This window comes from Bufo gargarizans, chromosome 4 (assembly GCF_014858855.1).
Source record: "Bufo gargarizans isolate SCDJY-AF-19 chromosome 4, ASM1485885v1, whole genome shotgun sequence".
Taxonomy (NCBI): Eukaryota; Metazoa; Chordata; class Amphibia; order Anura; family Bufonidae; genus Bufo; species Bufo gargarizans.
This window is the reverse complement of record NC_058083.1, coordinates 490,045,497-490,059,207: the sequence shown is the minus strand read 5'-3', so window position 1 is coordinate 490,059,207 and position 13,711 is coordinate 490,045,497. Positions and strand designations below refer to the sequence as shown.

At 45.7% G+C, this 13,711-nt stretch overlaps 1 protein-coding gene across 1 annotated transcript in view; it reads left to right on the top strand.

Annotated features, from left to right (window-relative positions):
- The first annotated feature begins 7,008 nt into the window (after positions 1-7,008).
- The window catches only part of GTF2A1L (general transcription factor IIA subunit 1 like), a 75,317-nt gene continuing 68,614 nt past the window's right edge, over positions 7,009-13,711 (top strand). The window contains exon 1 of the mRNA XM_044292487.1: positions 7,009-7,038. Within this exon, the coding sequence (XP_044148422.1) occupies positions 7,009-7,038 (30 nt within the window). The remainder of the gene's footprint in view (positions 7,039-13,711) is intronic.

Below are 13,711 nucleotides of genomic sequence, written 5' to 3'. Positions count from 1 at the left end.
GTCGCAAGCAAATGGAAAAGGTAAGTTTGCCCAAAAAAACATTTTTTATAGTTAATGAACGCGGCATCTGAGGGGTACAATGACGGGGGTGGCGCTATCGCAGCTCCCTGTCATTGCACCCGCCACAAATTTTTTTGTGAAATTCGGCGAATCAGCCGAATCGAACTTTTAAGAGTACTTTCACACTAGTGTTTTTCTTTTCCAGCACTGAGTTCCGTCATAGGGGCAATGACGGAAAAAAAATCAGTTTTATCCTAATGCATTCTGAATGGAGAGCAATCCGTTCAGGATGCATCAGGATGTCTTCAGTTCATTCACTGAACGGCGTTTTGGACGGAGGAAATACTGCAGCATTCTGCGTTTTATCTCCGTCCAAAATTCCGGATCAGTTGCCGGAATGCCGGATCCGGTATTAATATACATTGAAATATATTAGTGCCGGATCCGGCATTTAAAATACTGCAATGCCGGATCTGTCCTTCCGGTATGCGCATGCACAGACCGGTAAAAATGTGAAAAAAACTGAGAGATGGATCCGTTCTTGCAATGCATTTGTGAGACGGATTGCATGCAGATTGCCTGATCCAGCAGGCAGTTCCAGCTATGAAACTGCTTGCTGGATCACTCTGCCGCAAGTGTAAAAGTAGCCTAAGAAATTTGCTCATCTCTAGTCCTGAATAGTAAAAGCCTGGAGAACTCCTTTAAGGCTGGGCACATGCATCAATGGAGGTGTACAAGATGCTGGTGTTAAAGACGTTGGCACAGGGTGCATGCATGTCTCAGCCGATGACGACTCAGGAAATCCGCCTGGGAGTTCTCCTGGCCCCTTATGTGTAGTGCAGAAAGATGACTCACCTTCCCTTCCAGATACTGGAACAACTGATCTGCTTCCCTCATGAGGAAAACCGATCTTGTCTCCCCTTGATGATTTATGTAAGCTACTGCGGACTGGTTGTCCGACATTATCCTGACATGTTTTAGATGAGTAAAGGGTAATGCTGTCTTTAGAGCCAGTCATGGCTAGCAGATCTTCCTGTTTGAGGAGAATGTTTTCTGCATCGAAGACCACGACCCTGAATCATCTGATCTAAAAAATGAGCTCCCCATCCTCAGGGGCTAGCATCTGTTGTTACCACTGCTGGATCGGGGTAACCCCAAGGAATCCCCTGACTCAGGTTCGTGCTGTCTTTCCACCAGGACAGATCTTCTAATGTTTTCTTGGAGATTACTATCTTTGAGTCCAAAGCTCCCCCAGTCTTCCTTAGTGATAGGAGTATTTCTTTCTATAGCTGTCGAGTATGAAATTGGTCCCATTCTACCGCCGGAATACAGGAGGTTAGTGACCCCAGAATTGACATAGCTTTCCGGACCGTTAAATTCTGGGCCAATTGCAACATTTGCAGCTTTGCATGGACGCGTAGTATCTTCTCCTCGGTCAGAAAGACTCTCTGCGCCACCAAATCCAGGAGAAGACCCAGAAACACCTGACGAGTCCCTGGCACAATTCTGGACTTTTCGAGATTTATAATCCATCCTAAATCCTCGAAAATTTTCCTCACCCTCTGAACTGTCATCACACAATTCTGCTGAGAGCTTGCTATGATTAGAAAATCATCCAGATAGGGCAGGAATAGGATGTTTTCCTTTCTTATAAACGAGGCCACTTCTGCTACTACCTTTATAAATATTCTGGGGGCCATAGAGAGGCCAAACGGAAGAGCCTGAAATTGAATGTGGCAAATACTTCCTTCTGTAGTCACTGCCACTCTGAGGAACTGTTGATGCACAGGATGAATGGGGATATGGTAATACGCGTCCTTCAAATCTAGGACCGCCATAAAACATCTGTGATACAGAAGATGAACCGCTGATTTTACTGTCTCCATCTTGAATTTATTGAAGAGAAGGTATTTGTTTAGTTGTTTCAGATTTATAATTGTGCGAAAGGAGTTGTTGTTTTTTTTTTTTACTAGAAACATAGGAGAGTAGAACCCCTTCCCCTATTCTGCCACTGGGACTGGTATTAACGCCGTTTTTCTAACAGTTCCATCTCCACAACTGAAGAACTCTGAGTCTTTGTGTCTACAATTTTTTGGGAAGGACTTGTACAAAATTCTAACTTTAAACCTTCCCCTATGAGCTTCTTGACCCAATCTCCTGCCACCTTTTCCCATGCGGGATAGAAAGACTTCAGTCTTCCTCCCACTGAACTCCTGGCGTCATTGCTGAGATGGCTTTTTAGGCTGGGAGGAGGAACCTCCGAACAGGAAGCCCTTTCCCCCAGACCCCTAGGGTTCTGTTTTTTATCGTTAAATTGTCCCCTACTCTGAAATCTAGCTGATAAACTAAAGGGACGTCTGGATCTAGAAAAGAGGGTTGAGGAAGCACCAGGAGAAAATCCTGGAAACCTCTTTTTCTTATCCGCAGCCTTTTCTAGGAGGGACTCTAACTCTGGACCAAACAAAAACTGACACTGACAAGGAATGCTGCACATTCTTTAGCCAAAGAGCTCGGCGAGCAGAATTAGACAAGGCGGAAGCCCACGCAACCAGCTTGACCGAATCCACAGAGGCATCCACAATTAAATCAGCAGCCTTCTGAAGAGTATGTAAAGAGGCTAAAATCTGCTCCCCTGGACACTTTTCTCTAATTTGACATTCCAACCGCTTAAACCAGGTGCCCATGGATCTGGCTGTAACAGTGGCAGCAATATTTGGTCTAAACGTGGAGGCCGCAGCCTCCCAGGTACTTTTTAGACAAGAATCAACCTTTTTATCTAATGGGTCCCTCAGGAATCCCATATCATCAAAGGGGAGAGAAGACTTTTTTGAGATCTTGGATATGGCGACGTCAATCTTTGGAGCTTTTTCCCAAGAAGAAGGTTCTCCCTCAAAGGGATAATTCCTTTTAAACCCTTTGGTAATGAAGGCCTTCTTATCCGGTTTCTTCCATTCTCTGTCAATGAGGCCTAACACACTTTTATGCAACGGGAAACATCTATGTCTCTTCTCCTGAAGGCCCTCAAACACCGAATTAACCACTGATTTATAATCAAGAGTGGAACGAATAGCCTTTAATAACTTGTCAGTGTCTTTAACTGGAAACAACGGTCTACACTGTATCTCATCTTCCGTGGAAGAGGAATTTTCTGAGTCGTATGTTGCCAATTCCTCTTTGCTATCAGTTGAAGAATCCACCTCTGACCCCCGGTTTTATGCTGAAATCTTTTGGCGTTTACACCTTTGGTGAGAAATTCGGGTCTCTTCTAAGAATAACCCTCAAGAATAGACATAAAAGGAGGGTTAATAGAGATAGCGTGAATTTCACTAACCCTTTCATCTCCACCTGCCCCTTCCCCCGCATGTGGAACACAAATCCGGCCTCCAAACCGGAAGTGCGTCACGTGGAACGCACACCTTACCGGAAGTGATGTCCACCTCTCGCGCTGTTTCCTCCTGTGGACTGTATGCAAGCATAAACGGCGCTCGGACGACCCATACATGCTGGGTCCCAGCCGCATGCAGCGGAATACAACACCCCCCATGGGGCTGTTTACATTTCATTGTGCTACAGCGTGGCCTTACTCCCATTGAGGGGCGAACACACACACCTGCCGCAAGAGCCAGGTGTAAGCCCCGGACCACCACCAGCTCCTAGGGTCCTGCATAGCCCAACATATGGGCGATAGACCCCAGTGGGTATGTGGCACATACCCCTTTAGAGCATCTCTGGGACTTCCAAGCTATGGGTAAGAACCTGAAAGAAAACTACAGGTCTCCCACTTCAGGGACAGGGAACCACACTGAGGTGGGAGAGAGGCTCCACCTTTTTATTCTGCGGGTTTCCTGTCCCTAGAGGCGGATCCTCTCTCTGTGGTGCTGTCATGGGGGAAGGGAAAATAAAAAAATTCCTATTGTTTTATATAGTCCTGGGCGTCTCCATAGTAACAGACAGCAAACAAACTCTGTGTAGTCTGATGCCACCATCATACTCTCTTCCATACACTCTCTGCCCCCTACTTCTTACTAACCTACCAAATATAGAGTATGTACCGTAGGAGACAGACGATTAGGCTACATGCACACAACAGTGGAAAAAAAACATCCATAAAAAACGGACACACTGTCAGTTTTTCATGGCCATTTTGCATCAGTGTGTGCAAAAAGAATTATTATTTTTTTGCTGCCCACTGCTTTAATAATGCCACCATGTAGGTCCCCTGGTAAAATAATGTCCCCCATAGTGTATGATTTTTATTTATTTTTTACTACCCCAGCTTTAATAATACCCATCTTAAATAATCCCCCCATAAAGGCACACTGTTTTTTTGGGGGGTTGATTTTCCAAAATAACCACAAAAACCCTCACCTTATCCACTTGCTCGCACTGCAGCAGTGTCTTCTCTCTTTACTGAACAGGACCTGCCGAAAGACCTGCGATGTGCGCGATGACGTCACTGAGCGCTCCCACGTGGCTACGTCACCACACATATCGCAGGTCCTGCTCAATGAAGAGAGAAGAGACTGCTGCAGCGCAAGCAAGTGGATGAGGTGAGTTTCTTATTTATTTTTTTAACCCCTAAATGGCCATATAGATAAAGTGTACCCGTTTTTAACAGCCGTTAGACGGGTGCACTCCGGTCAATCAGCCGTTAAAAACGGTCCCGTTGATTTCAATGGGGTCCGTCTGGCGGTGAAAACAGCCAAAAATAGGACACGTCCTATTTTTTGGACGGACACTATTCACTGGCCGTTAAAAGAACAGCCATGTAAATAGCCCCATAGACTTTCATTGGTGCTAAAAATGGCCGTGTGACGGGCGTTACTTAGACGGCCATTATTCACTGTCGTGTGCATGAGGCCTAAGAAGTTTGACTGCAGGATCACACTACACAGGATTTGTTTGCAGCCTGTTACCATGGAGACACAAAGGTCTGCATAGGAACTGCAGACACAAAACGGTAGGAATCTGTAGCCTACATCCACTGTAGTTATCTAATGCGGTGTAGCTGTGGTACCATCATTAAAACTATAGCTTTGCCAGGGTTTTTAAACGCCAGAAAATGAACTTTGTTTGGCATGCTAATGAGCCTCAAAGTGCCCAGAGAGGCGTGGTTAACGGTTCCAGCAGCCCAAGCCCGCCTCTTCTTTTGTTTCCAGTACCTCCCCTTGCGTTTTCCAGTCCGCCTCCTCCTCTGCGACGTCACGATCTACATACAACTCCGTTCGCCTGGTCAGCGCGTAACCTTCGCGAAATCTCAAAACAGGAAATGTTTGTCTATCGCTCCAGCGCCGTACATGTACGGCGCTGGTAGTGAAAGGGTTAAAATACCTTGCACTACAGCAGGGGTCACTAACCTCAGGCACTCTAGCTGTTGTGAAACTACAACTCCGTTCACTTCTACGGTAGTTCCGAGAACAGCCAAACCAGTGCGCCTGCTGGGAGTGATAGTTTCACCACACCTGGAGTGCCAAAAGTTGATGATCCCCGCACCACAGGAATAGTGCAAAATATTTTAGAAGCGATCGAAACGTCTGCTTTTTGCTTACTCGTCACAAAAAAAGAAATACAAAGCGATCAAAAAGTGCTATGTACCCCAAAGTGATACCAATGGAAACTACAAGTCATCCCGCAAAAATGAAGCTTTCACACAGCTCCATAGAAAGAAAATTCAAAAAGGTTATGGTTCTTGGGATGCGGTAATGAAAAAACATTTTCTACTTTAACAGATAAGTGCTTTTCTTGTGCAAAAGTAGCAAAACGTAAAATAAACACTACGGGGGTCATTTATCCAACTGGTGTAAATTAGAACTGGCTTAGTTGCCCATAGCAACCAATCAGATTCCACCTTTCATTTTCCAAAGGAGCTGTCCAAAATCAACGGAGAAATCTGATTGGTTGCTATGGGCAACTAAACCAGTTCTAGTTTACACCAGTTTGATAAATGACCCCCAATGTGTATTAGGTATCACTGTAATCACACTGACCCAGAGAATAAAGTTATCATGTTATTTATGCCGAAAAATGAAAGCCGTAAAGTTTATAATGTAAACGCTCACTGGCAGCATTGCTGTTTTTTCTCCTCCACCAGAAAGAGTTAATACAAGTTAGGCTACTTTGCACATTAGCGGCAGCGGACTCCGGCGGATGAACAGCCTGTCGGATAGCGTCCTTGACTATAATGGGGGCAGGGGCGGAGTTCCGGCGGCGGCATGGCGTGAGGCAGTACTTTTAGTCCGGCTGCCTCTTGCCATGCGCTGCTGTGCCACCGCCCCCACTATAGTCAATGGGGACGGAGTGGCAGTCCGGGGGCACACGTGAACTAGCGGCAGGACGGATCCGACAGGCTGTTCACCCGCTGGAACTAGCCTTAATCAGTATGTTTTGTGTATCCCACTATGACACCATTAAAAACACCTCCTGCAAAAAACAAGCCCTCATGCGGCTACATTGACGTTAAAAGGCAACAGACTGGTCTCCAAGGGGTTACGGGTAAGGCTCGCAGTACCACCGCCCACCAATTTGTGTGGTAAAATCTTGTGCCCATTGGCTGCTGCAGGTGGGCGTGGCCTGGCCGCTCTGTTGCATTTAGTTGCAGTTTGTGCATCAAAAAAATAAATAAAAATAAAGGAAAGTGATGCAGAGTCCCATGTATTTAAAGCACTAGGTCCAATACTCAATGAATCAGACTCCAGCTTTAGTTTTTCCAGTGGGATCCCATGGACTGCACTGCCATTATTTGTCTCTATACTCCCGCCTAGGCCTCCAAACATGGCCGCCTACACACAGCTGTCTCTATACTGCTGAGCGGCGAGCACTAGATGGCGCTGTACCCACCGCCCTCTCTGATTACGGCGCCGGCAGGTGCGGATGATGGACGGTCATGTGACATCGCCCAGCCAATCACGTGAGCGAACGCTCCTCGGGTGATTGCAGCGGCTGAGAGGAGCTGCGGGAGGGTCACACCCGACGGGAGAGCGGTGGAGGGCTCTGCCCGGGCCTTCAGCCATGGCTTACGCTGGCAATCCAAACCCCGTGGTAAGGGCTGAGGAAACGCAGTGGCGGTTGTGTTCCTGAGTAGTGGTGATATGTCCTCAGAGCCTTGTGTGGTGGAGATACTGGTCTATTACAGGTGGAATGGAGACTGACGTGGGTGTTAAAGGGGTCTCCTGCCCAAAACCACTACCAACCATCCACAGGACAGGCTTTGAATGTAGCCTTGTGTATACGGCTGATTCTGCTGTAAGCCTGGGGCATATATATAGCATTCTAGTGGGTGCGCCCTCCCCGCCAATGTAAACGTCATCACCTGTACATTGAACTGGTGGTAAATGTCTTGGCTGGAGCACCCCTTTAATCCTGACCCACTTCATACTTGTGGGATACAAGGCCTCAGAGTCAGTCCACACACAAGCTTATTATAGAAGAGCCTGTGAGGTCTCTGTCCTGTCCCTCCAGCTACAAAAAAAATAAAAAAAATACATTATAAAAACCATCTAAAGACATCTGCTATACCGCAGCGTCCCCACAAAATGTCACATGTCCCTTCAAGGATGCGGGGCATTGACTGAACGCCGCCGGGTTGTGTGACATTACTCAGACATCCCAACCTGCAAAAACTCATTTCAGGGAGGTTTTCTTTTATTTTTTTTTCCACAAACTTTTTATTACATTTTCCAAACATATGCAGTATCTGCACACTTTGCTCTATGGTGTGGAGGACCGGGCTCATTACCCTGCCCCAAATTATCATATTTATATATATATGATTAAAGCATCCAGGGGGTGTGAATTTAACACTGGGGTAAATAATATAATTAAAATGGAGGGTTAAATGTGTAAATGTATTTTTTTTAAAATGCATCTCTCAATAGTTCTATAACTACTGAATGAGACAGAAGGGATGCCTTTAACATATATATCTCCTTGAGAAGCCAATTTGACCCTAAAGGGTTAATTCAACCTGTATACTAAACTCTGTCCTGTCACTTCTCTTATCTCTCTGCTCTGCTATCTGACTGAGATAAACCTTTGCGGGAGATATTGTTTCACATGCGGGTGTCAGGGAGCCGCTATCTAAGGGTCCATTCACACGTCCGTTGTTTCTTTCCTGATCTGTTCAGTTTTTTGCGGAACAGATCTGGACCAGTTCTGTACCCATTCATTTTCAATGGGTCCTGAAAAAAAATCAGACATTGAGCTGTCCGATTATTTTTTCAGGACCCATTGAAAATGAATGGGTACAGAACTGGTCCAGATCTGTTCCGCAAAAAACGGAACAGATCAGGAAAGAAACAATGGACGTGTGAATGGACCCTAATAGCGGGAGACTCCCTGAACCTCCGGGAGAGTTGAGATCCCTGCATTACTTGGCTATATACACCTTCGGAGGCCATTTTTTTTATGATTGCATTTGACAAATTTTTGGGCAAAAAATGTTTTTTTTTTCAATTGACCTTTATTAAAAATATTGAGCTGTTCTGTCACAAAGGGTTGACTGTTTTTCGAGCTGTGTGACTGATACTTTCACTTTGTGCCGATCATCTAATTAACCGCTAAGAGGTCATAAACACTTATTTCAGCCACATTCTCGTCAGTAAGGCCCCATGGACACGACCGTTGTTCTGGTCCGCATCCTGAGCCGCAGTTTTGGCGGCTCGGATGCGGACGCATTCACTTCACTGGGGCCGCAAAAGATGCTGTCCGCATCCGTAGCGCCGTTCCATGGTCCGCAACAAAAAAATATAACCCGTCCTATTCTTGTCTGTTTTGCGGAGAAGAATAGGCAATTATATCAGTGTCTGTCCGCGCTGTTCTGCAGATTGCTGAACGCACACGGACACCATCCTTGTTTTGCTGATCCACAATTTGTGGACCGCAGAACACACACCGGTCGTGTGCATGAGGCCTAAGATAAGAACTGCGCGATAATGAGTGTTTATAATGTCAGAGAACGGACATAAGGAGCCATCAGCTCCCTGCCTGACGGAAAAGAGAGAAAATCCAAAGGGTGCTCCTAGAGCATCTCCGCTACGTACACAAAAAAGGATGCCATACATTTATTAAAGACCAATTAAAAAATATATTTTTAGCTCAAAATGAGTACAATAATTGCCCCCAAGGGTGTACATAGCCTTTGAAGAGGACCTTTTATTTTGTTTTTAGTTTAGATATATACCTTTCCTTGTGGGGTACCTCAAGCTAATGCTGTCACCCTGCCTGTTTTTTTTTTTTAAATATCGCTCCTACGCTCCGCTGTGCCCCCCCCGCAGGTTTCCTGCTCGGTATATTAATCCTGAGCATCGGTACAGGGAGGAGGAGACGCCATAGTTTCTCAATGGACGTCTCCTTCTCCCCGGCTGTACCGCGATCCATTCACAGCAGAGAGCGTCACAGCCAGGGAGAAGGTGAGCTTTTTTTTTCTCCAGAAAGGTCCTCTTTAAGGCTCCATTCACACGTTCGCAACGTGTTTTGCGGATACACGGAGCCGCGGATCCGCAAAACACGGAAAGCGGCAATGTGCGTTCCGCATTTTGCGGACCGCACATTGCCGGCACTAATAGAATATGCCTGTTTTGCGGACAAGAATAGAACATGTTCTATTTTTTTGCGGAACGGAAGTGCGTATCCGCAATTCCGTGTCCGGGTAGCACATCATTCTGCCCCATAGGAATGAATGGGTCCGCAATTCCGTTCCACAAAATGCAGAATGAAATTGCGGACGTGTAAATGGAGCCTAAAGGGCATCTGTCAGCAGTTTTGTCCCTATGACACTGGCTGACCTGTTACATGTGCGCTTGGCAGCTGAAGACATCTGTGTTGGTCCCATGTTCATATGTGTCCTCATTGCTGAGAAGAATGATGTTTTAATATATGCAAATGAGCCTCTAGGAGCAATGGGGGCGTTGCCGTTACACTTAGAGGCTTTGCTGTCTCTGCAACTGCTGAACCCTCTGCACTTTGATTGCCAGGACCTGGCAGGTGTAATAATGCCTGGCCCTGACTTCTCCTAAGGGTACTTTCACACTTGCGGCAGAGGATTCCAGCAGGCAGTCCCGTCGCTGGAACTGCCTGCCGGATCCGGCAATCCGGGCGCAAACTAAAGGCATTTGTCAGACGGATCCGGATGCGGATCCATCTGACAAATGAATTGAAATATCGGATCCGTGTCTCCGGTGTCATCCGGAAAAACAGATCCGGTATTATTATTCTTTTTGCATTTTTAAAGGTCTGCGCATGCGCAAACTGGAAAGCCGTATCCAGTTTTGCTGGAACACTTAATGCCGGATCCAGCACTAATACACTTTAATGGAAATTAATGCCAGCATGTGTTCAGTAATTTTGGACGGAGAGAAAACTGCAGCATGCTGCGGTATTTTCTCCATCCAAAAAACGTAAGAGGGACTGAACTGATGCATCCTCGACGGATCGCTCTCCATTCAGAATGCATTAGGATAAAACTGATCAGTTCTTTTTCGGTATTGAGCCCCTAGGACGGAACTCGGTGCCGGAAAAGAAAAACGCTAGTATGAAAGTACCCTAAAGTCTCGCTGTGCCCTTCCGCAGTATAGTAAAGGGGCTCGCAGGCAGTTCTCTTCTGTACTGTGCAGTGTGAGACTTTAGGAGAAATCTGCTGACAAGGTTGTCCAGGCACGTTTTTCTGTCTGATCTGATGTCAGATATGGAAGAGCTGCACCATGAATGGTCAAGTGTTAGAGGACCTATGCACGATACTAGGCACTGGCTCATGAAAATGCCCCCCCCTCCATTGCGCCTGGAATATGACTTTTCCATGGAGTAGAACCACAACTTCTAAGAGAAGATGCTCCAGAATTGTTATTTTAAAGGGCTTCTGTCATCCCACTAAAGTCATATTTTTTTTTTGGGCTAGTTACATTCCTTATAGTGCGATATATGAAAATATAATGGTGTTACTTACTTTCATTCAGCCGTTTCTTATAAAAACGAAGTTTTATAATATGTAAATCAGGTCTCTACCAGCAAGTAGGGTGTCTGCTTGCTGGTAGCCGCCGCAAAAAACCGCCCCCTCGTCGTGTTGATTGACAGGGCCAGCCGCGATCTCCTCCCCCGGCCGGCCCTGTCAGCATTTTAAAAATCGCGCGCCTCTGTTCATTCGGCGCAGGCGCTCTGAGATGAGGAGGCTTGTCTCCTCATAACTCCCTCAGTGCGCCTGCGCCGATGACGTCTTCTCTTGCGGTGATGTCATCGGCGCAGGCGCACCGAGGGAGTGCTGAGGAGACGAGCCTCCTCATCTCAGAGCGCCTGCGCCGAATGAACAGAGGCGCACGATTTTTAAAATGCTGACAGGGCCGGCCGGGGGAGGAGATCGCGGCTGGCCCTGTCAATCAACACGACGAGGGGGCGGTTTTTTGCGGCGGCTACCACCCTCCTAAAAGGAATTTGGGCACCTTTGCGCATCTAGGCTGCAAAAAAGTGTCACACATGTGGTATCGCCGTACTCAGGAGAAGTTGGGCAATGTGTTTTGGGGTGTCATTTTACATATACACATGCTGGGTGAGAAAAATATCTTGGTCAAATGCCAACTTTGTATAAAAAAATGGGAAAAGTTGTCTTTTGCCAAGATATTTATCTCACCCAGCATGGGTATATGTAAAATGACACCCCAAAACACATTCCCCAACTTCTCCTGAGTACGGCGATACCAGATGTGTGACACTTTTTTGCTGCCAAGGTGGGCAAAGGGGCACATATTCCAAAGTGCACCTTTCGGATTTCGCAGGCCATTTTTTACACATTTTGATTGCAAAGTTCTTCTCACACATTTGGGCCCCTAAATTGCCAGGGCAGTATAACTACGCCACAAGTGACCCCATTTTGGAAAGAAGACACCCCAAGGTATTCCGTGAGGGGCATGGCGAGTTCCTAGAATTTTTTATTTTTTGTCGCAAGTTAGTGGAATATGAGACTTTGTAAGGAAAAAAGAGAAAAAAAAAAATCATCATTTTCCGCTAACTTGTGACAAAAAATAAAAAATTCTAGGAACTCGCAGTGCCCCTCACGGAATACCTTGGGGTGTCTTCTTTCCAAAATGGGGTCACTTGTGGCGTAGTTATACTGCCCTGGCAATTTAGGGGCCCAAATGTGTGAGAAGAACTTTGCAATCAAAATGTGTAAAAAATGCCCTGCAAAATCCGAAAGGTGCACTTTGGAATATGTGCCCCTTTGCCCACCTTGGCAGCAAAAAAGTGTGACACATCTGGTATCGCCGTACTCAGGAGAAGTTGGGGAATGTGTTTTGGGGTGTCATTTTACATATACCCATGCTGGGTGAGAGAAATATCTTGGTCAAATGCCAACTTTGTATAAAAAAATGGGAAAAGTTGTCTTTTGCCAAGATATTTCTCTCACCCAGCATGGGTATATGTAAAATGACACCCCAAAACACATTCCCCAACTTCTCCTGAGTACGGCGATACCAGATGTGTGACACTTTTTTGCTGCCAAGGTGGGCAAAGGGGCGCATATTCCAAAGTGCACCTTTCGGATTTCGCAGGCCATTTTTTACACATTTTGATTGCAAAGTTCTTCTCACACATTTGGGCCCCTAAATTGCCAGGGCAGTATAACTACCCCACAAGTGACCCCATTTTGGAAAGAAGACACCCCAAGGTATTCCGTGAGGGGCATGGCGAGTTCCTAGAATTTTTTATTTTTTGTTGCAGGTTATTGGAATATGAGACTTTGTAAGAAAAAAATAAATAAATAAAAAAATCATCATTTTCCGCTAACTTGTGACAAAAAATAAAAAGTTCTATGAACTCACTATGCCCATCAGCGAATACCTTAGGGTGTCTACTTTCCGAAATGGGGTCATTTGTGGGGTTTTTCTACTGTTTGGGCATTGTAGAACCTCAGGAAACATGACAGGTGCTCAGAAAGTCAGAGCTGCTTCAAAAAGCGGAAATTCACATTTTTGTACCATAGTTTGTAAACGCTATAACTTTTACCCAAACCATTTTTTTTTTTGCCCAAACACTTTTTTTTTTATCAAAGACATGTAGAACAATAAATTTAGCGAAAAATTTATATATGGATGTCGTTTTTTTTGCTAAATTTTACAGCTGAAAGTGAAAAATGTCATTTTTTTTTTGCAAAAAAAACGTTAAATTTCGATTAATAACAAAAAAAGTTAAAATGTCAGCAGCAATGAAATACCACTAAATGAAAGCTCTATTAGTGAGAAGAAAAGGAGGTAAAATTCATTTGGGTGGTAAGTTGCATGACCGAGCGATAAACGGTGAAAGTAGTGTAGTGCCGAAGTGTAAAAAGTGCTCTGGTCATTAAGGGGGTTTCAGCTAGCGGGGTTAAAGGGGTTTTCCGGTTTCAAGCGGAAACCAGAAAACTCAGGGGGATCAGCCTGTTCACATTTGCGGCACAGCATTCCAGCAGGGAACAGCCTACCAGAGTTCTCCTGGTTCGGCATCGCCAGGAATGCCCGCCATCATCTGGAGATCTGGCTGCTACCTGGCAAATATGCTGTGATTTAACCAGAAGAAAAATTAAAACGCTGCTCGCTGCATTTTTTGTCTGGTTACTTCCCGACCTTCTATGCAGAAACAGCCTGTCGGAAGGCCGTGCTGCGAATGTGAAAGAAGCCTTACCTGACAGATGGCGCGGCACTGCTCCGGTTCTCCTCGCAGGGCTCTGTTTTCTGTCATCTGGTCAGCA